Raw genomic sequence first — 23,864 nt, forward strand, 5'->3', positions numbered from 1 at the left:
AGGAAGGAAGAGGGCTGGAGAAGTCCTCGGTAAAAGCCCTACACCGAGTTGAGCAAGGGCAAAGTTGCTTTATGGATGTTGCAGGGTTTTTTGTCCTCTAGTAAAGGCTCTTGTTCAAAGGCAAAAGAAAATAGCTTGTCCCTCCCTTACCTGACTTTGATCTTGCAGTTTCAAAGCAGAGGGCACCACAGCGGGGAGTATTTGCCCCAAATACATGTTAGGCATCATGGAAATGGTTAAGCTGGAAGGGGAGCTAGGTATCAGGAATTCTTCTGCGTCATTCCCCTCTTCCCCCTCTCTAGTCTGGGAGAGAGAGCTCCCTCCTGCAGTCCAAGATTTCCCCTTTTTCAGATGGGGAAGAGCAGGCAGTAGCAGGCAGGAAGCTTTAATATTTGCACAGCACTCGGAGATAGAAAGCTGCCTGCAAGCGCCCACCAGCACACCATTGATCAGGGAGTGCTCCAGGTTGGGCTGGAAGCCTGGAAACAAGTCTGCCAGCCTGGACTGACACATCCCCTTCTGCCAGGCCTCGTTCTGCAGCTGTGCAGCTCCAGATAGAGGCAGGCTCGAGGAAGAGCAGGGGAAGCCCAGGTGAGTTCTGTGCAGTGAGCTATGGCCAGCTTGCCAGGCCAGATTTTGGGCTCCCTGCCTGAATTTCTCAATGCAGTGGCTGGAAGCCATGAGTCCGTTGGTTCCTGTAACGGCCGTACGATGTAGGAGCTAAACTGGTGCAGCTGTTGCCCAGTAGAGTTATTATTCAAGTGGGGCTGTTTGCAGTGGAGTTTCTTACTTCTGATGAAGAACAGTTCTGCTGCCTGGGCTGGACAAGACACCCCCCACCCCCACCCCAGTTGTGGTTTTTTTTCCTTCCTTCTCTAGGCATTTCGAGTGGCAGAGGAGGAGCTGGGGATCCCAGCCTTGCTGGATGCAGAGGATATGGTTGCTCTGAGGGTACCAGACAGGTTGAGCATCCTCACCTATGTTTCCCAGTATTATAACTACTTCCATGGACGGTCTCCTAGTAAGTACCGTATTTCTTGGAGGGGTGGGAAGGATGGGGGCTTAATTTTGTGCTGTCCCTTGCCTCCTAACAAGCTTTGAAAAACAAAATAGACTGCACAGAGGCCTTTTGATACCAGAACTGTTTCAGTGGGGGATCTAAACTCTTTACACATCTGCCTACAGTAGCACCAGTGCTTTTGGAAGGCCACAGGGCTGTGCTTTCTCTTTAAAACTAGTGCCTTAAAATTTAAAATACAATCTAAATTTTCTTACGCTGCAGCCAGACAGGAGCACTGAAGGTTCCTCTCCATAGTCCCCACCTCAACTTTTCGTTCTCAAGCACCTACATCCCTGCTTCAGTCTTTGCCACACTGGAGGGCTGGTAAGAACACAGAGTCTAATAAGGCTGAGCTTGTCCATGAGGCTGTGCCAGTGGAGCAGCATTGATGGTAGGGCTTGTCCAGCACAGCAGTACTGATACAAGGAAGCAAAAGAAAATGACCCCTCTTAACTGGCGTAATACTTACAGCAATGCTTTCAAACATAAAACAGGCCACGGAGCTGCCAAGGCATTATATTAATGTACTGGAGAGTTTATCTGGGCTCACAGGAGCATTATTGTAGACTTGGTTTATATTTGGCTTTAAGCTCATACAAAATGAAATAATACCATAAACCGATTTCACAGGTTCCTCTGGAGGAAACTTTAGAAAGTGGGACATGGATGCCTTAACTGGTTAAGGTGAATCTAGATGGAGAAGACAGATATGAATTAAAGATGTCCTACACCTTGGAAAGAAAGCACAATTCACTCTGAGAGCTGTCTTTATAATGTCTAAACTCTTCCCTGTTCTCCGCCTCTTTACACATTTAAGCATGCTTTTTCTCTCCCTCCACAACCTCTTCCCTCCCCCTTCTTCATCTTTTATTTCTTGTTTTACAGCCATTCTGATTGAAGTCAAATTCCATCATGTTTATGCCAAGTGGTGGGAATCTGGGTCAGTTTGGGGTCTTTACCCCTTCCCCCCTCCAGCATCTTGCCTACCATGTCATCAAGCACAGCACATTTTTATACTCTCCAGTGTCCCACAACATGTTCTAGTTGCACTCCTGTTGCTGAGGGGTGAATATGCGTGTCTGAAAACGAGCCCAGCCAGTAATGTGCCCTCTGACACCAAGCAGACTCCTAATACCATAGTTATGTCCTCCAAATGGGCTCCAGCAGGACACAGGAGGCCAGAGAGGGTGAGCCCCCAATATTTTATTGAGGTCATGCATGTACAGAAGAATAGAGCTGAAGCCACCCGTCTTTGTGCTGGGCTTTGGGAATTCAATAAACGGCACAAGTGGGAAGTGAGGGGGCAGCCTGAGTCTAGAACATTTGCTGGGGTGGCTGTCACCAGGCCACTGGTCACAGCAGTGAAAGAGCCCTGGGTGTTTATTTGGATAGCTAGCTTTCTTAGGAGAAGGCTGCTGGGAACTGGGCTTTCTCTCTGTATTTACTGAGAAGGGTATAATTTCTTTTCAGACGGGTGGTCATATAATTGGTTGCTCTTAAAGTGAAGCTGTGGCTCAAATATCCCACGAGGAACACAGAGACATCTCATTCAGAGTAGGAAGTGGTGCAAAAATAACACCCCTGTGAGACGGATGAGGGGTCTTTGTAAAAACTGTTGCATGAAGCGTTATTTCCTAGGGAAGTCTCCTTGCACTTCCAGCGCATGGGGCATCATTCCTTGCTCAACTGAAGTGTGTTGGACATTCTCTTTTCTCTGCTTGTTACGAATTTAGAAGGTTGTCTTTTGTCTGCAAAGAAAAGAGGACTGGGCATTTGCAGTCTTCTCGTGGCAAATCTTGGTTTCCACATCAGCACCACCATGGCACCTCCAAGTCCTTGCCGTTGTACAGTTACCCTTTTTAGCGGTCATTTCTGCATTTGACCAGCCTGTTTACTCTGTGAGAGTCCCAGCTGGGATGTGGAGTGGATACCCACAGCAGGGGAGGTTCAGGGTGTGTGGGAGGTCTGGAGCAGAGCAACCTGAACAAAGCAAACTTCAGCTGTAATACCTGACAGTGGTGCCTGTTTCAGTGGCGATCGCTTCCAGCCAAACTGTGGGCCAGGTAAAAACCCAAGGTCTTGTTCACACCACTGATGGATGGTGGTTTGTGTTTTTCCACCTTTTCATTCACCCCCATGGAATTCCCTGAGAAGAAAAAAATCAGCAGTTTCAGCTGAATGTTGGTAAAAGTCACTTGTTCCTCTTGCCCCTCAATGCGTTACAGAACTGCTTGTGAAGGAAGCCTGTGTTTCCTTGTGTGCTTTGCATGTTATCCATCAGGTACCTCTGGGTCTTCTGGTCTTCTTATGCTGTGAATTACTCCTAAGCCCATGGCTTTTCCTTATGTTCCCTTAAAATCTTTCCTTCTTTCTTCCAGTTGGAGGCATGGCTGGAATCAAGCGTCCTTCCTGTGAACCTCAGGAGCAGCCTCTTGGGAAGAAAGCTGTTTCAGAGCCTCCTAAGCCGGTGCCACCCAAACTGCCCCCTGCCCACCCACCAGCCAGAGCTAAGCCAAAAGAAGCCTCCCCAGTCACCCCAGTAAGAAATGTGTTTTGGGGTGTTCTTCATGCCTTAAACCTGTTGAGTGAGCTAGAGTATTAGGCTAGTTCAAGGCTAGCGGTGGTAAGGACTTAATCTCTAAATTTTCTGCTCACCATGGGGGATTTAATCCAGAGGTCTGGCTACTGCACATATTCAGGTGCAAGTCATTGGAAAGACATTAGGCAGCTGGGACTTATCTAGTGGTGAACAGGACATGGGTGTCTTAGGACTTACGCTGTTCCTAGATCTTGGGGATGGAGATTTTGAGCAGAATGTATTGGTTTTGCTAGAAAACATTAATTAAATTCCTGGAAACAGTTTGAAAGCAGAGTAGGGATGGAAACAGCATGGAAGAAGGGAAGCTTCTCTCAAAAGGGTAAGGCCCTTTTTCCAGCTAATTCAAATCAGAAGCCTTTGCGCTTCAGTTTCCCACAGGTAGACAAAACACCCTGGTCCTCTGGATTTGTGGGAACTCTTCCTCTGTCCTCCCAAGGGCTGTTCCAGTCTGTACGAACAAGGGGTTAGCAGGAGCAGGGATTTTGGGTATCATGTCTGTGTCCTAGCCAAGCGGCTGTGCATGCCGAACGCTCGCCCACCTGGGAGATCTGTAGCTGTACGCAGGGCCACGCTGCTGCCTGCTCACCCACTGCTTCTCCCCGCAGAAAGGTGTCCTGGCAGAGAGCGGGAATATCCCTAGCAGCAGCTGCGGGATCTGCGGGAACCATGTGCACCTGGTGCAGCGCTACTTGGTCGATGGGAAGCTCTATCACAGAAACTGCTTCAGGTATGGCTCTTCTGAGGGGGGGCGCAGGCCTGTGGGTCACAGAGAGGCAGCCTGGCTCCTTTGGGGCTGGAGGGAGAGGGTGGAAGCAACCTGGGCCTGCTCTTGACCTGTGCATAGGGGAAACTCTTTGCACAGGTCTGTTTTCATCCACAGCTTTCCTACTTCAGGCTGTGCTGTCCGCAGCTCCCGTTTTGGTGCCTGAGGAATGTGCGCGTGGCATCTGTTCACTGCCAGTCTTGTACCTTCACCCTCCCTGTGCTGGCAGTGGAATTGTGCCTGCACTCTCAGCTGTGTGTCAATGGCCTCCCAGTGCTATGGAGGATGTTTTCTGAGACTTTTGTATCCACAGGTGCAGGCAATGTTGGAACGTGCTTCTTCCTGGAAGCTACAAAGCTGGGCCTGAGCCCGGTACGTTCATCTGTACTAGCCACCAGCAGCCAGGCAGTGTCCAGATCTCTGGTCTCTGCAGCACCAGGAACAAACCTGAGAGTACCCCAGCCCCTACTGCTGCCAGGGCGTTCCAGAAAGCAGCAGAACCCAAGAAACCAGAGCAGGTGTTGAAGAAACCCAGCCAGGAAGGCCTTGCTAATTCAACCAAGCCATCTGTTTCATCTTCTGGAAGCTCTGGCTTCAAAAGTGTCAATACTCTGTGGTCCTCTTCAGCTGTAAATAAATCAGATGACTGCAAAGGTACCCCATTGGGGAATAAAACAGATCACCATGAAGGTTCCCCGTCAGGACCTGTTTGGACAACCTGCACAACAAAAACACAGCAAGCCCGAGAAAACTTTTTTCGGTCGTTGGAGTCCTCCAGCAATAAAACCTCTGACACTAAAAACCAAGTCCCTTCTTCTCATGGCCCTGGTAAAACTGCCCCTGCCAGAACCACTGTTGAGGTTAGTGCAGTGAATGCTGAGAAGGATCAGGCACGTAACCATATTATACAGGCTCTGGCTGGATCAAACACCTCTCCAAACAGACCAGGAGGGCTCAGTTCTATAGGCTCCTCAGCATCCAGCAGGTGAGGACTATTTCTCTTTCCCTTTTTACTCCCAAGAAGATCCTTGGGATAACTTGGAGAAGTCCCAGTTCATCCCTTTTGCCTGATTGCTTTTGTGGCTGAAATTTAAAGACAGGCAGAGGAACTCGTCCAGGTCTTTGGAACAGAGGCTGATAAAATGGTCTGTTCTTTTCAAACAGACTAACTAGGTTGTTCCTTTTTTGCAGTGGCAAGTTTTCTCCCAGCAGTTCTCAGTGGCAGAGCCCAGCTCCAAAAGCACAGTCCAGCAAAACAGACTACACAGCACCAAATCAGGAAAAGATTACAGACCCTCTGCCCAAGAGCCAGGCTGCCAGGAAACCTGTTGACTCTGTGCACAAGCCAGAGTCAAAAGGCATCAAAGGTGAGGATGACTGATTCACATACAGCTCTGCCTGGACACAGCATGCCAGCTTTATGCCTTTCTCTTGGACCAGTACAATGAATGTGTCAGTGACTCCTATACTTTCTGTCTGTACCGCCACATAAGGGTTTTCTGAGTTCTGGGGCTCAACACACCTCCATCTGTCCCTGTGCAGTTGCTTCCTCTAGCATGGTGAGTTTTTCTTCTCTGAGGATCTCCAGGTATTTGAAGTTATACTGTCATCAAACACTGGGATTGTGGTGGATTTCAGAGGCTTAGGTAGACTTTCCCAGATGGGAGACCTTGCCAGAACTTCAGGATGATTTTGTGATTGCAGTTGGGGCTTACCCAACCTCCTGGTCTGTTTTGAACAGAGCTTCCACCATGGTGGCTAAGCAGTAAGCAAAGGGATGATGTTCTGAGGGTACTCTGTGTCTCAGCCACTTCCAGATGGCCTTTTCTTGGGTCAGAAGCAGTATCTATCTGCAGTTTGCGATTTTTTTTTTCGTCTCTCCCCCTTCCTGCCCCATCCTTTGGTCTCTGAGATCTTAGCTGTTCGTGTTACATTGTTGTTGAAAGTGCCTGTTCATTTACAGTGCAGCTGTGTTTCTGTAGCTGCATAGATTTTAAAGCATTTTAACTGAAAGGGACAAAAATGCCACCAAGGTTATTTACTACCTATTGTATGTGAATCTGTCCACGTTAAACGTGTTGAACTGGTGCTGGTTTTCTGCAATAACATCATAGTATCTGCCCCAGTGCATGGCTTATCTCCTAAGACCCTCCTGAGACTCAAATCTGGCTTGTTGCTCTTTATTGGATCTGATCTTTTCTTGCTATGTTCCTTTCTTTAGGAAGCATGAATGTTGGTGAAGACAAGTCTGAGAGCCCAGCAGACTGGAGATCTCTGTTGAAGCCTGTAACCAGCAAGTGAGTGTCTTGGAGCCAAGGGGTCTCCTTAACAAATGAATGGGGATGACTATGCTTGCACCCGTGTTTGTTGCTGCAGGTCTGTGTGCACATAGGAGGGTAAAGCTCCTGTGTTTTAATGCTTCTGTTTTCAGAATTTTGATGGAAAAGGCAAAGGCTTTCATTTCCGGGGAGGGAAAGTGTATTTCAAATTGCTGAACTCTGATTAGAAAGATGTGACCATCCCATATGGAGATCCAGCCCAGGATGTCCAGAACTGTTCCGTTCTGCAAGAAGGGTGGTTTCCTACCTTTGTCTTTCTTCTTTGCAGAGACCAAAGTGGCTCTAAGAAACCTACTGATAACTCCCAGGTGGGAACAGGGAGCCCAGCACACAAGGAGACAAAGCCAAGCCCATTAGTTGTCCCATCAGCAAAGCAGGACTCTGGTATGAAGGATATAAGTTTTGCCTTCATTTTGCTAGTCAGGCAGGGGACAGGCGTTAGTGCTGCAAGGCACATGTAAGGAGCATGTTGGAGGAGGTTGTGCCTCACTTTCAGGGATTTTTGCTCTCTGCACCTGCTTTGGCCCTGTGGTGCCTGTATTTGGAGAGCCATCCTTCCCCAAGGAGAGGGACTCGGTCCTCACAGGGTGCCCTTCTTCTGCAAGACACTAGCAAGATTTTGCTTATGCTCTCTTGCATAAATGTGTAACGGTGAGAAACTTGTTCTTCTCCTTCACCCTTCTTTCCTGCTCTGGCTTTGTAATCAGTGGTTTCTCCCTGTTTCAAGTGAGGGCTTGTGCCCCTTGCTGTCATCAAGGGAAGAGAACTAGGACTAGAAATGAAAGTGGTTAGTGGTGAATGCCAGAGATGCTGGGCAGTGAAGGGATTTTTATGAGATGAGGGTTGAAATTTCTTAGACAAAACCTGTCTGTGCTTCTTAACCCAGCTTCATCTGGTGGAGTCATGAAAAAGAAGTTGATGCCCAGTTCAGATCTTATCAGGAGCTGTCAGAATTCAAAGCAAGTCTCTGAAGACCCTGGAGGCTCTGCCAAGAAGGAAGAAGAGGGCAACCAGCTGAAGAAAAGCACTACCACATGTAAGGTCTCTTCTGCCTGCTCAAAGGCCCTCTCCTCTCTGCACTGTCAGGGAACAGCCTGAGTGGTCAGTATGGGAGATGTGTCCCCAAGTTTTCTGTGGCTAAGCCTGTGGCTGTTGTCATGGGGGAGGGGGGGGAAACTGTTATTAATTCTTATTAGCCAGGTTGGAGGAACCAGCCAGGCCAGAGAATTCAGTGGGAAGGGAAGAAGTTAAAATTAGGATTTGTTAAGGTCACTGCCCTGTCATTCCTTAAACTCAAAGCTATGAAGAGGACCATCTCCTAATTTCGGGAACTGGGATCTAGATGATGTCTCTGTTCCTCCCTAGCTGAGTGGCTTTGGGAAATAAAAGGAATGCAGAGAAGTGTCAGCCAGAGACTCCAGCTGGCGGGACTCATGGTAGCAGCAGCCAAGGCTGCTTCTTCTTGGACTTTCAAAGATGTCCTGATCAGTTCTGACTAGTTTGTCCCTACCCTTAATCCAATTTCTTACTCCTGTATGTTCAACCACAGCTTTACTGTGTACTTCTCCTTTGCCCAGTTGTCCTTGGTCCTACGTAACCCACCACAACACAGATGAAATTTCCTGGAACTGATCTGATGTTTGTTGCTGTCCTGTTTGCTCAGCTTGTTTGTTCTCCCCTTGCCTTACCCCATCTAGATCTGTCTTATCTGCTTGGACTGGAAGATCCTCACAGCAGGGCTCAGCTGTTTGTCTTGGAGCAAGCAGCATGGGTCTTGACGGCTCGGTAGCCTCACGCTTTAGTACTTGTTAGCTGACTCCAGCGCTGTCCTTAGCCTGCACCTCTGACAGCTACAGAGCATTCAAACCTCAGTTGTGCTGTCCATTTGAGAAGTTTAGCCTGCCTCCACTGCCATCATTTTTGCAAAACTTTCCATCTCCTTTTTCCTCAGTCTCAGCCGCAAGGTTCAGTATTCTATCTTTCCCAGAAAGCAAGCTGATAAGAGAGGCCAGCCGGGTTTACATCCTTCTTTCTAAAGCTTGATGACTGCTGTGGGGGAGTGCCCACTGTGGGAACCTTTCCCAGCAGCCTCCTTCCATTTTTCATATGTGTGCCAGTCTGCCATCCGAAAGGCTGTTCTCTCGCTGCTGTCACTTGGCTGTGGATTAAGGACAGACTTGTTGCTCCTCTGTATAGGTCTTTACCTCAGCACTCAGATGCCGTGAACAGTCAGCTACCATTCCTGCCTGCAATCCTCTGTGTTGTGTGGGGCTGTGGATGGTGAGCATTTCTGTAGATCATTCATATTTTTTTTTGGCCTAGGTAGTGTTTTCTGTTGAGAAACGAGGCTCCAGCATTTTCTTGCCAGCTGTCCTACTTCCAGTTTGCAGGCAAGCAGCCAACCCATCCTGTGCCTGTCAAGACAGAACTTGAGGCTATCAGGGGATATCAGACCCTGGGCTGGTCAGGAGAGTCGTTTTACTAGCTGTTCCCCTCCAGTGACCTTTGTCTTCTCATGACCAGTGGTGCAGCTTTCTGCCTTGGTTAGAGGTGCTGCAGGGATCACCTGGGAGGTGCCTGCAGATGCAGGGCTGAGCTGGGAGAGGGAGGTGTTGCTCTGGCAGTAGCAAACTGCTCATGGCAGGTCAGGTCCCTCTTGGAGGAAACTTTAAGAGAAGTGCGAGTCCTAGGTAATGTACAGGGCAGCAAACCAGCAGCATCCACAGGGAAGAGTACCCTGACAGAGGCCAGCAGTGCAGGGACAGCACAGCTGATTGATACATCCAGCATCTTCTTCTCTGGCACTCATCCTGGAAAATGCAATAGAGCAGGGCTGGGCAGTTGGAGAGCTGTCCTTGAGCTCTTCCTCAAGTCAGGACCAACGAGCTGTCCTTGAGCTCTTCCTCAAGTCAGGACCAACTACCAGAAACTCTCATGAGGCTCCCCTAGGCTCTCTGTCCTGTCTTTCTCCTTGTGTGTGCTGAGCCTGCACCGCTGCTGCCTTTCTTACAGCCATGCTCTTTTGAAATTAGAGTTTTCCTTCCTTATCACATCATCCACGTACGCCTCTGTTCTCTCTCTGTGGTAATTATCCAGCCCAGCCCCTCGGGTATCCAAATACCTCACACTCTTCTGTAGTTATCCTTGCAGCACAGTTGGGCAGAGGAAGCTGAGGCACAGTGGAACAAATACACATTGCTTAAGAATTGATTTTAATAGGTGTCCAGGGCCTAAATAGTGCTGTGTAGCAGGGCCTAAGGGACTTCTCACCTAGGAAGTGTTTTGTGGAAGGAATTGAACCTTAGTTTCTTGAGACCTATATGAAGGTCCCCTAGACCATCTTTGTTTCATCAGTATTTACTGATACTTCTTTGTACAAGCACACTAGAGGGGCATTTTTAAGTATATCTTGATGTTTCCTGTGACAGTAGCCCAGTATTTCTGTTCTGTCGTTTGGAAGCTTAAGAAGGGGTGGCTTTTGCCTCAATAAATATCTTTGGGTTTTAGCAAAATAATGAATGAACATTCATTCTTGGGTGCAAGGTCCAAAGTCACATCTGAGTTAGGTGACTGCCTGTGTCCTGGGGGTGAAAGCAGCACCCTGTGACTGGAAGGAACTGAGTGTCCAGCCACAAGGAGTAAACCGGGCTGTGCCGCTCCCTGAGGACACATCCCTCACCATAGTCAGGCATGCTGATGCATGAATGTCCTCGGTGCCCTCTGTTGCGTGGCAGGGACCTGTTGTGTTCTCTGGTGGTGCAGGCATTGTCCCACACCACAAAATTATTTTAAGTTTGTTGTGGCATTTTGATTGTTCATTTTTTTTCCCCTCCCTTCTAGTTAAACCCTCTGTTCCAAAAAGCATCCAGAGCCCTGAAGCAGTGTCCCCAACCAAGGTATGGCTGGAAACCAGGTGTAAGGGGAAGAGGCTGGGGTTGTTGGGTGTCCTGCTGGAGTGCTTGCCCATATATATCTTGGTTTGTTTTATTGAGAGGTTTTATTTGAATTCCCAGTAAAAGGGTGAAAGGCTCTGGGACATAGACAAGGTGGAGAGACTGCCAGTTATCTCCCATGTAGGGGGACAATAGAAGCTGGAATAAGACAGAGCCCAACAAAATTCTAGTAGACATTGCATTCCCCAACAAAGGAGGGAGAATGTCTGTGGATTGACAAGTGTGGGTGATGTTATCACTCACAGTGAACGCATCACAGTGCTGTAATGTCGCAGTGGCCACTGCTGTGCTGTGAGCAGCCAGCTCTGCTCTGCTGCTGACTTGGCCCTTCCAGGACATGGCTCTGCAGTTGGGCTCCTTGTGTCATTTCCCATCTCTGGGGCTGTCACCTCAGCAGGCAGTCTGAAGGCACTGAACTTGATTTGGTCCTACATTTGTTTTCCTAGCTGCACCCGGACTACCTCCCTGAGGAGAAAATCCAGGAGAAGGTGTGTGACATCGAGAAGCAGCTGGATGAGCTGGAATTGAAAGGAGTGGATCTGGAGAAGCAGCTGCGTGGTTGTGAAGGAGGTAAAGGAGACCAGGGGCCACCTCTATTACAATGGGGAGGTGTGAGCCTCATGCTGCCCCTGGGCATTCTTAGCTCCATTTGCAGGAGCTCACGCTCCATGTGAGACACCAGGTTGTCAAAGATACCTGGTATAGCAAGATAAAGCCCTATGAATTTTGAACCCTCTCTGGCTGTTTCCTAATCTATTGTTTGAGCAAGGTCTTATGTTTATTTGGCTGAGGATCAGGGAGTTCTGGGAGTGGAAGGCTGCTATTGATCTGGCTTCTGGATCCCAAGCCAGACTGGGCATCGTGGCTGGCTCCAATTTCACAGGGCTTTGTGGGCTCGTGCAGAATGGCAGAGTTGAGCTGGCCACATGGAAGATGAGCTGGGTGCCCTGTAGCAGAGTATCTGTGAGCAGCTTCTTTGAATCTGCAGGGAGTGATCTGCATCCTTTCCTCTGTACCGAGGAGTACCGAAGATGAGCTGTTTTCACCTGAGGTTGCCTGTGGCTCAATGTGCGGCTTAGTTATCCTAGGCTGTCCCTCAGGTGCCTGTGTGTTTGAGCCAGGGAGTCTGAACTGATGCAGCTTCTGAGGGAACCTTGCCCTTTGTCTCCTTTGCAGATGAGTCTGAGGATGCCCTCATGGTGGAATGGTTCAAACTGATCCATGAGAAACAGCTGCTGCTCAGACAGGAGTCGGAGCTGATGTACAAGTAAGTACAACCAGAAAGTCACCCATCTGCTTGTGCACTTCACCTGTGAGCAGTAAGCAGTGAAGGAGAGGGAGTGGCAACCCAAAAAAATAATGTGCCAGCTGGTGGGACGAGGAGGGCTTGAGGATATCTCTGGGAGAACTGCCAGCATCCTGAGGTATTAGCTGATGGGCCTTTGGGCACTGATGAACTTGTGGGGAGGGAAACTTCACAAATGTGATGGAGGAAGATTTCCACTGACCCACCAGCCCCTGCCCAGGTGGTGTGGTAGGTGATGTGGAGCTGAGGCTTTGGCATGATATGAGAAGGATCTGGCCCTGGGGCATGGAGGGGCAGTAAGTTGTCACTTCTGTGGTTCCTTCCAGGATGAAACAGCAGAAGCTGGAGGAGCAGCAGTGGAACATTGAGGTGGAGCTGCGACACCTCATGAGCAAGCCAGGTAAGGACCAGCTGCACTGAGAGTCCTGGTGGCCCCAGGCTGTGTGGAGCCCTCCACTTTACGTGCCAGCACTGGGATGTCCTTCAGATCTGAATGACACTGCTAGGGATTGCAGTTTCACTGCGGGGTGTCTGGGGACTGCGCTGTCAAGCTGTATGGTGGAGACTCCCTCTAACGTCCAACTCACATGTGCTTTCTGAGGGGATGATGTAAGATGTGCTCCCGAGTGTGAGGATATTAAAATTTGGGCCTGTGAGAGGGACTTGCTGGTGCAGGGTGGAGGCAGGAGCCACGGTGGGGAGGTACTTGCCTGTAGCGGTGAGATGGGCTTCCCTTGTCTTGTGCAGAGGAACTGAAGACACCCAGGGAGAAGGAACGAGAGAAGGAGCTGTTGGAATCATACCTAAACACAGTCAATGATCGGAATAATATTGTGGAGTGCCTGGATGAGGACAGACTCAGGTGAGGGCCCTTAGATGGTGGGAGATGAGCCAACACCAGGGATTATTTCCCTTGTACTTCCTCCACAGACCAGGCTATAGGGGTGGATGAATGGCTGTCATCCATACTTCTGCTCCACGAGAGGTGGGTGATGACCTGTCACCAACCATCTTGTCCTAAATACTGCTGCCATTGCTTCCTTGGCAGCTGTTAAAAGCTGAGATCAGGACTGCAGGCATGTTCAGGGCTTCTCCCAAGCTAATGCTGCTCTGAGGACAAGGGCTGTGAAAATGTCAAAGGCAGAGGAAGAGAGGGAGAGGCTGGAGGTGGGCAGGATGGAGGCAGTCTGGGAGCTGCAAGAGGACTCTGGGAACATGAAGCCAGGAATGTGTGTGTCTGCTGCAGCAAGTGAAAGAGCAATTCTAGTTGAGAGTTGGATGCTCTCCAAGTTCAAAGGAAGACTGCTGCGTCCAGTAGCTGGATTTGTGCCTCCTGTTGCTGGGAGCAGCCTCCATTTCTTGACCTCAGAGCACTGATGCCAGCTGAGGATTCCAGTAACGCCCAGGCTTTGGGCTCTGGCCTTGCCCAGACCCAAGGACGTAGCAGTGTGTTTGTCCCTGATTTCCATGAGCACCTCCACAGCCCCTCAGGCTACTGGTGTCTTCAACCTTTATTCATCTCCTCGGGTCTGGTGTGGCCTCACAACCTATTGTGGATGATTCATAGGCCAGCTGGGGGTAGGACCTCCCTGCTGCAGCGCTGTACTGCCACGGTCTGGAAATCCCCGCACAGGCCCTTGCTTTCAAGGGAGCCAGATGCCATTTGCTAATCTCTTGGGCTCCTCTAACTTTTGGTTTTCCCCACACCCTTCTCAGAGTGTGCTATGGAGGCTGGTCATTTCTGACTGGGGCAATAACAGCAGTCTTTGCCTGGGTTTGGTATCTACCACCTTGTCATGAAAGACGGCACAGTTTTTTAATGCCATGCTGTTCTGTTACAGAGAGCAAGAGGAGGACCAGATGTTGGCAGACATGATCCAGAGGTTGGGTAAGGGCCCTTTCTACTCTTACGGAGCAGCACTGGGTGGCTCTGGGGCTGGCGGGTCTCAACCTGCTCTGTGTCTTCTCCCTCTTCTGCAGATGGATCTCTTGAGAGCCAGGAGCCAGAGAAGAAGAAGAACAAGTTCCACTTGCCCAAAATACGGAAGCAGAAAAATAAGAGTAAAGCTCAGGAGTGATGTTCCTTTGCCCAGCAGGGCCATCACAGGTATGTTCCTTCCTCGCTCTGCTTTCCTGGAGTCGTGCAGGACTGTGATGATGCTCCTCTGCTCCCTGACATGGAGGCTGCATATTTGCAGACCAAAGGGACAGTGTGAATCCCTTCTGGCCCTGGTTTGGGGGCCAAGGATACCTTTCCCAGAAGATGGACTTTTAAGACTTTTTTCCTTATTTTGGTATAGCTCGGAGCCGGCTTCAGCCTTCTTGGCAGCTCAGGAGGGCAGAGCTCAATTTGCCCGTCCACTGCTTGGGTTATTACAGTCCTGAATGCAGAAGCATGGCACTGCACGTCACACTTGTCACACTTGTGTCAGCCAGGGCTGCACCAAGGACGCTACGCTGGTCTGTGAAAGGGCCATTCTCCCTCCCTGTGCTTGCTGTGGCTCTTTGGCCAGGATCAGTGATGCGGTGGGGGAGAGGGTACTATGGGGAAGAGAGATGGACGGAATCCCCCTTATTATGCCAGTGCAAAAGGGAGCTGCAGGCCCCACAGCTGGAGGGGGGCAGAGAGCAGAGTCACCTCTGTATCAGTGGGGTAGACTCAGCGTGGTTTCAGCAATAGTGCTGTTTCCAGACCTCCTTTGGGGAGCTGCTGTAGGCTGGTTTCTCAAAGCCATGAGGGGTTGCTCCCTGCTTCATTCCCTCTACGGGGGAGATTTGTAGCTTCCTTATTTCTCTGACTGCACGGTGAAGCAGGGTTTTCATTGTCTATGGCCTATCCTGCTGAAAATGAACAGAAGTCTTCTTTTAACAACCTGGTGCTAACTGGGAGCAGAAGGGAATTAATGGGTTTGCCTCACCCGTGAGTCTTCTGCATGAGACCAATATTTCAGTTCCTGAGGCTCTGTCCCTGGGTAGCCAGCAACCTCAAGGAATGCTGCCATTCATCTTGGTGAGACCAGAAGAGCACGAGCAGGTCCTGGGCTGTGGCAGTGAGTCTTCCTACTCTTCCCTCAGTCCAGTGACTGCAGCCAGACACCTGCCCTGTGTGGCAGCATCCTCTCTTCGCAGTCAGCCTGAGGAGCAGGGATGGAGACAGGCAGGGGAAGATCAGATCAGTTCATGATGCCTCTAGCTCTGGTGTGTGTGGACTTCCCTTCTCCTTCCAAGCCAGGTACTTTGAGGTTTCTCTAAGTCCTGTTCTGCAGCAGGGCCTGGGATTCTGCACGGCGGAGGCGTGCACGCTGTGCCCGATGGCAAAGCGGAGGCGATGCGTCCCTTACCCACGAGGTGGCAGCGGGGGTCTCTGTCCCAGGCAGCCTGCAGGGTGTGCTGGGTGGGGTACCGAGGGGGTTCCTGGTGCCCACGGTCTGTGCCATGTGTGTCCGTGTGGTGGGATACCCTGTACCTGCATATGCTTTTGTCCAATAAAGAACCGCTGGAGCAAGTCTCAAGAGTCCCAGTGCGAGTTTGGATGTGGGTCACCGGGTGTGGGCTGCCCAGGGCACTGCGAGCGCTCACGGTGTGAGAGGCAGTGGAGTACCTGTGATGGAGAGGCTCCCCTGCCTGGAGCTTGCTGCAGACCAGCTGTAGGTCCTGGGAGGGCAGCAGCGCCAAGGGGTTTTTCAGTGATTTCATTTACGTGTAAACTCCCCCCGCTCTCAGGTAAGTGCATTTTTCCCGTTGCTGCTTTAGCACTACACAGTCTCCAAGCCTTGTGGGATCCCAGCCTAGCCATCAGTCGGGGGGAGAAGACGAGAGGCAGGGCTTGTTCTGCCACAGTTGTGCTGTGGCATTGGTGAGCCAAGTGGCTGGACCATGGTTCCATCAGGTAAAACACTGATGGAAGCGCTGTCACCGCACTCTTTGCTCCATGTTGGCCTGTGCTTGCCTGGAGGGGAAGACAGGCTGGTTTTGGGGGACATGCTGACCACAGGGGCTGGTGTGCTGTGCCTTGCCCTCCTGGTCTGCTTCTCGGGAAACTCTTTCTTTCCTGGGGCTGTGTGTAAACCTGAGGGGAAGGAGGAGGGCCTCTCTGCCAGACCTGAGCATTAGCAGCCTTGGAATTAAACCTGTCTGTGTAGGCTGCCAGCTGAGAGGGAGGGAGCTGAAAGCACCTCTGCTGAAGCAGAGAAATACCCTTCCTCATGAGTGGGTCCCCCTCCTCCAGCTCTCCCAGACTGTCATTATTGCTGGGCTTTCATCTTTTCAGGCTCAGATTCTCCAACCTCAAGAAGTTTAGTCTGGATTTGGGGGGGGGGGGGGGGGGGGCGCAGCATCATCCAGACTCATCCAATCCTTCCTTCTGCAGCGCAGTTCAACCTTCACCCATCTTGAAGGCAGGCAGGACACGGGGTCTATGCAGGAATGTGATCACAGACTTAACCAGCAGTCCCTGGTGCCCTGCAGGGGCAATGAGTGCATGGTTTGACCTGCTGTAGGGTTTGCTTTTGTGAGAAAGCCAGCTGCTCCAGAGGGCAGGCACTCCTTACGCCTGCTGGCTGTGTGCTTACCTGCCTCCAGGAACAGCTTTTGAAGGGAAAACTGCTGCTTCTCTGTCTGGAGGCTGTTGGAGATGGTAACCCTGGTCTAGGGGATAGCAGGCTCACCTGGAAATGCTGCGTGGGTTTCAAAGGTTTGAGTGGTCTCTAGACAGAGAAATACTGAGAACAGGAGTGGCGACAGGGTCCCAGCCCTCCTTGCCACGCCGCTGGGAACAGGAGATTATGGGCTGGTGTGAAGCTGAACTCAAGACTGACCTGAGTTATTTCTACACCAGAGGTGAGCAGAGGAATAGTGGAGTAGTGATCCAAGCGCATCCTGCCCAGAGACCCAGGCTCTTGCCTGTACTGATGGAGTGCTGTCTGGTCTGGTCGTGGCCAGGGTCTGCTGCTGCCAAGCCCTGCAGAGCCTGCTGCAGCTCCACAGCTCCTGCACCCCAGGCAGCTGCTGGCTGTGAACGTCAGGACAACCCAGCTTGTTCCTCCTTCCTCTACCTCGAATGCGGGACTCAAAGGATTTGCATTTCCACCACCCTCCTAATCCAAGGCTTGAAAAGAGCCCTAGATGAACTAAGCCGTTGACTAAGGTGGAGAAAGGGAATGGCTTTTTCCAGCTGGCTGCGTTGAGCTGAGCTGATTCCCCCCGCCTGACCCCTGTTTACTCTCCCAGCACAAGCAGCTTTGCTCACCCTGTGGAAGTGCTCCAGGAGGCAAAGCAGGAGGATTTGGCCTTGAGGCTGAGCAGAGGGAGGTGTTGGGAAACCAGCTCTCGCTGCCTCTCCATAGCAGTCACCCCTGAGTAATTAGGCAGTCTAGGCACCCTCCTGTAACCAAACAGGAATCAAATTCCTCTCCATTCTCCATGGGAAAGGGCCATTTGTGCTCTGCTCCGGCCCCACCAGCCACCGAGCCCCGAGGTCAGGCTAGCAGGAGGTTGACTGATACATTGCTGTGTGCATGTGGGTGTCTGCATTTTGGTGATGACCGAGAGCTTAATTGCTCTTCTAGGTCAGCTGCTCCACTTCCAAAATGGTTTCAAGGGGGCTGAGCTTCCTGCTCATTTCCTGATGGCCTCCTCATTCATGGCTTCTCCAGCTCCTGGATACCCGGAGCGCTGCGGCTGCTTTCTTTGTAGCTGAAGGGGAGAATGGGGGGGGCTGTATGGGGCCTGGGGGCTGCACCCGCGAGCCTTTGCTGTTTAGGAGGCTCTTGGGGGTCCTTCTGCAGGGCTGAGGTGACGGGGAGGCTGCTGTCTGCTCCAGCACTTCAAGACTTGCAAATGAAGCTGTGATTAGGCAGTGTGTGTGTGTATGTCTCTCTCTTCTGCCGTTTTCTTTAATTACAATCTCAGAGGTAATTTCTGACGCATCATTAACAGTTCTGAGTAAACAAGGGGAATTCTCCAAATTATTCGCCATGAGCACAAAGGGAAATTGGCTTTCATCGTCTCCCTCATCACCCAAGGAAGAAGCTGTTCTGCAGTAGGCGTGGGGAGAAAGGGAACTTTGTGGCTGCCCTCAGATGCCTCAAGTCAACTTGAGACGGAGCAGCAACACTTCCAGTTTATCCAGCTGAGAGGCCAGCTCTGCCTACAGCTTTTTGTCCCTGCTCCTGAGCTGGGGCTCGTCACGTTTGCAACTGCAAATGCAAAGTGCTTCTTGCCTACAAGAGCCTTGGGTGCTGCTTTTGAATGTTCACCTCCGGTTTCCAGCTGGATGAATCGGTACCCGAGCTGCTCAGGAGACGGGACAGACCAAAAGCTTCCTCAGGGAAGGTGACCCTGGTCCTTGGCTGTTGGGGTGAAGGGTGATGCCAAGGCCAGCGTGGGCTTGGGAAGGGAAGGAAGGAGCACTGATACGGAGGGACTTGGGACTGGGAAACTAGATTTGGTCTGAAGCAAGGACTCTGAGGGATGCTGGTGTGCCCTGTGAGAGCAGCAAATATGCCTGGCAGCTGGAGTGGGAGGAGGTGTCTGGAGAGGACCTCTTTGCTGGGAGTCCATGGGAAGGCATTCCAGCCTAGTGCAGGGCTCGAGGGAAAGTGGCTTCATTAGATGGGTGACACATGGAGCTGAGGTGAGGCAGTTGCACCCACTGGAGCATCCCCACGGTGCTAACAGCCCCTTCACCCACGCTCCGGCATGGTGGCAAAGCGTCTGCAGCAGCAACCAAGGGAGCGAAGGTTATTTATATTCATGTTGCAGCTCTGCCAACCATGACTTTGTTATCTGCCATGCATGAATATTATTTGAATACAGAGTTTGTCGTGACTATTCTTCCGCGTGAAACGAGGGATTTGCTGTGGGATGGGAGCCCTCCCTCCGGCTGTCAGTCAGGAGGGGTTTCCTTTTCCTGTCTCGTTGGAAGCCGCATCCCCAGCAAGGTGAGACAGTGGACACTTTTTCTCTTGTTAATATCCATGTCTAATCTCCTCTCAGAGGGGCCCTTTGTCCTAGACTGTAGCCAAGATGAGTAATTCAGGGATAGATGAGACGCTATAATTGGTTTGTGACAAATTAAAACATTTTTCCTTCGGAGCTGAGAGCAGGACTGTGGTCTGGAGCTGTCAAGCGTCACAGGGGAGGGTGATTTTCGGAGTAAGCGCATTGCAAATTGGCTCCAGATATGCCTTGGAGTCTGAAATTAAACTCCAGCTGGTGACTCTTCTCAGTTGGGGTTTTATTTTAGCAGGGGACAAAGGGAACATGTGCAGGGAGGGACAGCCTGATCGATAAAGGGAATGTGACTTTTTTTGCATCATGCAATGAGCTGGGGACCGGAGTGAGCCCCAGTGGGGATGCTGGGGAGCACCCAGAGGTATGGCAGGAGTAAGAAGACCAAGAGCTGGAGCCCACCATTGCTTGCCTTTCCTCCATGCTGCTCTCCATGGTTCCTCCATCACATCCCAGCGAGGAACGACCGCTACAGAAAGTTGCAGCTCAACCATCTCTTCCCTTGGTCGCAAGTGGGTGCCAGGGACAGAACCTCCTCAGGAGCTGCAGGCTGGTCCTTGCCTGGTAATACTTACTCTCCTGGGCTAAGGAGAGTCCCTCACTTCCACCTGGAGAGCAGAAGACCAGCTAAAAATCAGTAACACAGAGGTGATCAGGACAGACAGTTTGATGAAGTACTTGGTTTGGCCCCAAGGCGGTTTTGAGCTGGATTTGGGCAAAGGGATGGAGGTGGGAGGAAAATGTCTTCCTGATACAACTGCTTAGCATTGCTTAATGGAGAGTGCTATGGCGGCAGCATCTCCGCCTTGCGATGGAGATAGACGGAGAATGGAGTGCGTGAACCTCAGGCTGGGGAAAGGTGTGGGGCTGAAAAGGGGCTTCAAAAGAGGCAAGAGGAGTCACCGTGGGGCTGGTTTGTGTGTAAAAGGCGGTGAAGAAGTAAGCTCTGAGATGGGAAGAGCGGACAAAGTCCAGAGGACAGGGGTGTTGGGCCTGGGCCTTGCCAGACTGGTGAGGTGGAGATCACAGGCGGGTTCAATATGGGAATTTGTCAGATGAGTGGAAGTGAGGTCTTGAATTGTCTGCCTCAAGATTTTCTATCTGATACCAAAGCAAAAGGAGGCCCAGGGAAGGGGTGCCATGAGTTTTCTGGGGGGGCTGTATCTCAAGGAGAAGGAGACGGTCTGGAAGAGTATCAAAACAGAAAAAGTGCAAAGGCTGTCAGCGAGGTGGGGAGTTCAGACCTAGAGTGTCTGGGGAGGAGATCTGGGCATCTCCTAGACACAGCTAGTCTAACTAGCAGGCCACAGTGGCTGGGTGATGGTGATGGGGACTTGGAGGACTTGGAAGGAAAGATCACAGGATCTAGTTGAGCAATGCAAAGTGCAGAGATGCAGCAAATCCTGAAAGGCAGGATCAGATGGTGAGCTGTGACTGGTGTCACTGGCATTAAGATGTTAGCTAATCCGGTTTAAGGGGATAAGCCCCAAAAAAACTGTGGAGACCTAAATTGGAGCTTGTCAGTCTCCTGTGGAAAGCAGAAGTGTGGAGGAGGAGGATTTGCTGAAAAAGCCCCTGGATGGTTGGTCAGAGACAGGGCGGCTGGTGGAGGGCTGGGAAGGTGAAGGGTCAGGAGGTATCGGGGAGGAAGGAGTAACAGGAGTCGCCAAAAGCTGCATGGGGTAGAGAAACCACTCACTGTGGCAGGGAGAGCATGGGACAGCCTGTGCAGGGAGCCAGGGCAGAAGGTTGTCTAGGGCATATGGGGGGGGAATGGATGGGAGAAATCATGGAAACCCTGCTTAAACAGAGATGGGACTTAGTGCAGGGACAGCTGTGCTGTATTTCAGAGGTCACACGCGATTTTACTGTCTTTTCTTACCATAAGTGTGATGTTGTTGCAACAGAATAGCAAAAGGATAGATCAAATTCAGTTGTCTTGCTGATGAGGATAAAATAAATGCTTGGCTGCATACTTGTTATCAATGTTGCTTGGATATTTTTCAGAAAAGAGACAGGAGGCATTGGGAGTTTAACTGTAACTGGAAATGACAAGGTTTGGAAGGAATCACTGGTCTAGTGTCAGTCCATATGTAACTTCCCTTGTTACAGTTTGTCCCGGAGCCGCCTGGGCTGCACAATCTCTCTCTTAATAGCCGACCTATAGCCCGTGCTGTTGGTGAAACTGGTAAGGTAGCAGCAAATCTACAGAAACCCAGTGGTTATAGTCTGGGAAGCTTATATGATGCATATCAAAGCCAGTATGTGAATTGCATAAGTGTGATGTAGGTCTGGCACTAAAGTGATAAGAGTCATATCAAGGGAATAACTTAATTAACTGGTCTTGATCAAAGAACTATATGAATTCAATAGCCCAGTTTTCAGCACTAAATGATGAAGTTTAGAAAAACTGTACTTGACGCAATTATCAATTTTCCTGTCCGAGGAGCTTTGAAGTGGCATTAAGAAGGGACAGTCTGTTGTTCCATTTAGGACAACTTTCTCCCTCCCTCCAGTGATCAGGAGGCAGAGGGGCTCCCTCTCCTTTTCAAGTGCTCATTTGAAATGGTCTGAAGCATAATAAACACTGGATGCCAAGGGGAATGGTATCTCAGCTTTCACAAGTTAATTGTTTCAGATGGTGTAAATCAGGAACAAAGAGCTGTCCTTTCTCTGCCAGCCAGAAAAAAATTCTTAATTTCCCTTTAGCTTTAATTTTGCTCAGGATTTTGGAGGGAAAGGGGTCCCATTTAACTTCCAATGGTCCTGGACCTTTTGGTCCCTCTGGCATGTTCCAGCTGCATGCTGTTCAATCAAGGTGCCAGGTATGAAAGCCAGGATGGAGTTAGGCTGTAGAAAGGCTTCTGGAAGTCTTTAAAATACCAAATGCCATGTGTGTTTATCCAGTCTGGATGTGTCTATACATACCACAGTGTTGGTATCTATCCCACAAGTTGGGCTGGGGTGCAGGATGACTTTCTGGGCCAAAGGGAGAGGGAAGCAACCTCTTTTAAAAATATTTTTTAAAAACGAGAAATCAAATGCTGAACCATCACGAAGAATACCAGTGAAAGGCCTGTTCTGCAGAGGGGCAGGGTTTTACTGGCCTTTCTGAGCAAAATGTGGCCTGTGTATTTGGTCCGGGACTAAAAATGGTGTCACGGATAGTCGGTGAGGATCTGGCTGATGAAATCCACCCCGTTATGGAAGCTGAGGTTTAACCTTCTGCACAACTTCACAGCTATTTTAAGGGGCAGTGGGCAGCCCTGCACTGCGCCCTGCACCACTGTATGTGCCCTCCGCTTGCTGCTGGATTCTCTCCCCTCCTTCGTGTCCAGCTGGCACCCTGTAGACTCACCTTGCTGGGTAGGTAGGGTCAGGGAAGGAGGTGGTTCCTTTCTCCAGTTACCTTGGCTGATCTCAACCAGGTTTTCCAGAGAGGCAGGCCAATGTGTTTGGATATGCCTCTTGGAAAAGGATGGCTAAACCTCGTTCATCCATCAGTGACAGTGCTGGGAGAAAAGCCCCACTGCTTCCGGCTGCTGCTACCTGTGAACAGACTTCCCCACTCTTCTCCACCCCCGGGGCACTGTGTCCTTTCCACTGGTGAGTACCTCATTCCCAAGGCAGGGAGAACTGGGGATGTTTCAGGTCTGCCAGGTACGGTGTGAGGCTGCTGTGAAAAGCTGAGAAGTCTCAGAAAAGCCCTCGGGAAGTCAAGGATTAATTCAATTTCCTTACAGCTCCAGGACTTCCCGCTGCAGAAAGCAGATGGACTTTGGTTTTGCTCTCTGAAATGAGGTGGTTCCTCCTCCCTGGGCAGGAGGAGGGAATGATTTCCAAGGGCAGTAAGCCCAAGGTCCGCTCGCTTGGGTCTTCCCCAGAATAGGGCTGAGTGATGAAGGTGGGATGACTTGCTCTCCTAGCCACACCGCTGGTTTTCCTCCAGGAGATGGAAGGAAGCTGGGTGCTGGTAGCTGGGAGGCGAAGCTGCAGCTGGCCACGCCGGCTCTGAACAGTGAGGGCAATTAGAGATCAGAAGAGCTGGGGTGGCTTCGTCACGTTTCCCTGCTGCTGTTCTGGAGGTGATAATATAATTCATATCAGAAGAGTTAGTGGGCTGAAAATGAATTGGAGAAATCAATCCAGAGGGTATAAATGAATTAGCATGTAAATGAGGACACTTGCTCTACATAGTTTAATATTGCCTGCAGCTGTAAATAATTCCAGGGATGGAATCAAAAGCCGCAAACAACTTCATTTTTGTACTCCTCCCCCGTCCGGGAGCACCTGCAGCTACGACCGACCCACCCTTGCAGTATCATCGCGTTGCAAGGGAATTAAAGGCTATGAGATGTATATACTCTTCACTCCCCCCTGCCCCCGATTGGCCATTATTTACAAGGCTGCTGCTCCTGGTTCCACGCACCAAGTGGCTGTTTGTGCACGCACGCAGCAGTGCGTGCACGGCGAGGGGGTGACATCTCGTGCAGCGCATCGCAGGCCACCCCGGCCACCCCATGGTGGGTTGACATGTGTGTGAAATAGCAATTTCTCACCAAGACCTGCGGCATGAAAGGCCTTGATTGGGGTGGAAGACTTACCCCTCCTGGGGTGCCTAAGGATGCGAGAGGTGGGTGCTTGGAGCTATCTGGAGAGGCAGCATTTCCAGGAGAGGTGGAAAACTGCACTAGAAGTGCTGTGGGACCGAGTGCTGTGTACGGTCTGGAAAACTGTAAGATGTGCAGAGATGGGTCATTACGGTGGGGGAGGTGTCGGGAAGGTCCTTTATGAGAGGTGACTAAACAAGCACAGCTTATTTAGCCTAACAAA

The 23,864-nt window shown here is 50.6% G+C and overlaps 1 protein-coding gene across 4 annotated transcripts in view; it reads left to right on the top strand.

The window, feature by feature from the left end:
* Window positions 1-23,864, top strand: part of MICALL2 (MICAL like 2) — a 35,959-nt gene that overhangs the window by 9,308 nt on the left and 2,787 nt on the right. The window contains exons 3-18 of one of the 4 annotated variants that reach the window (XR_008732057.1): window positions 880-1,021; window positions 3,439-3,599; window positions 4,265-4,386; window positions 4,736-5,407; window positions 5,614-5,789; window positions 6,644-6,719; window positions 7,030-7,145; window positions 7,648-7,797; window positions 10,602-10,657; window positions 11,161-11,284; window positions 11,891-11,981; window positions 12,347-12,420; window positions 12,768-12,882; window positions 13,862-13,908; window positions 14,001-14,127; window positions 22,460-22,637. Coding sequence is in view for 2 of the 4 variants with exons in the window: in XM_055709325.1 (XP_055565300.1) it covers window positions 880-1,021; window positions 3,439-3,599; window positions 4,265-4,386; window positions 4,736-5,407; window positions 5,614-5,789; window positions 6,644-6,719; window positions 7,030-7,145; window positions 7,648-7,797; window positions 10,602-10,657; window positions 11,161-11,284; window positions 11,891-11,981; window positions 12,347-12,420; window positions 12,768-12,882; window positions 13,862-13,908; window positions 14,001-14,098 (2,220 nt within the window). In the remaining 2 variants the exon portion in view is untranslated. Of the gene's footprint in view, window positions 1-879; window positions 1,022-3,438; window positions 3,600-4,264; window positions 4,387-4,735; window positions 5,408-5,613; window positions 5,790-6,643; window positions 6,720-7,029; window positions 7,146-7,647; window positions 7,798-10,601; window positions 10,658-11,160; window positions 11,285-11,890; window positions 11,982-12,346; window positions 12,421-12,767; window positions 12,883-13,861; window positions 13,909-14,000; window positions 15,527-22,459; window positions 22,638-23,864 lie in introns of those variants that run through there. The other 3 variants (XM_055709325.1, XR_008732058.1, XM_055709324.1) reach the window with 3 other exon arrangements.

This window comes from Falco cherrug, chromosome 4 (genome assembly GCF_023634085.1).
Source record: "Falco cherrug isolate bFalChe1 chromosome 4, bFalChe1.pri, whole genome shotgun sequence".
NCBI classification, from domain to species: Eukaryota; Metazoa; Chordata; class Aves; order Falconiformes; family Falconidae; genus Falco; species Falco cherrug.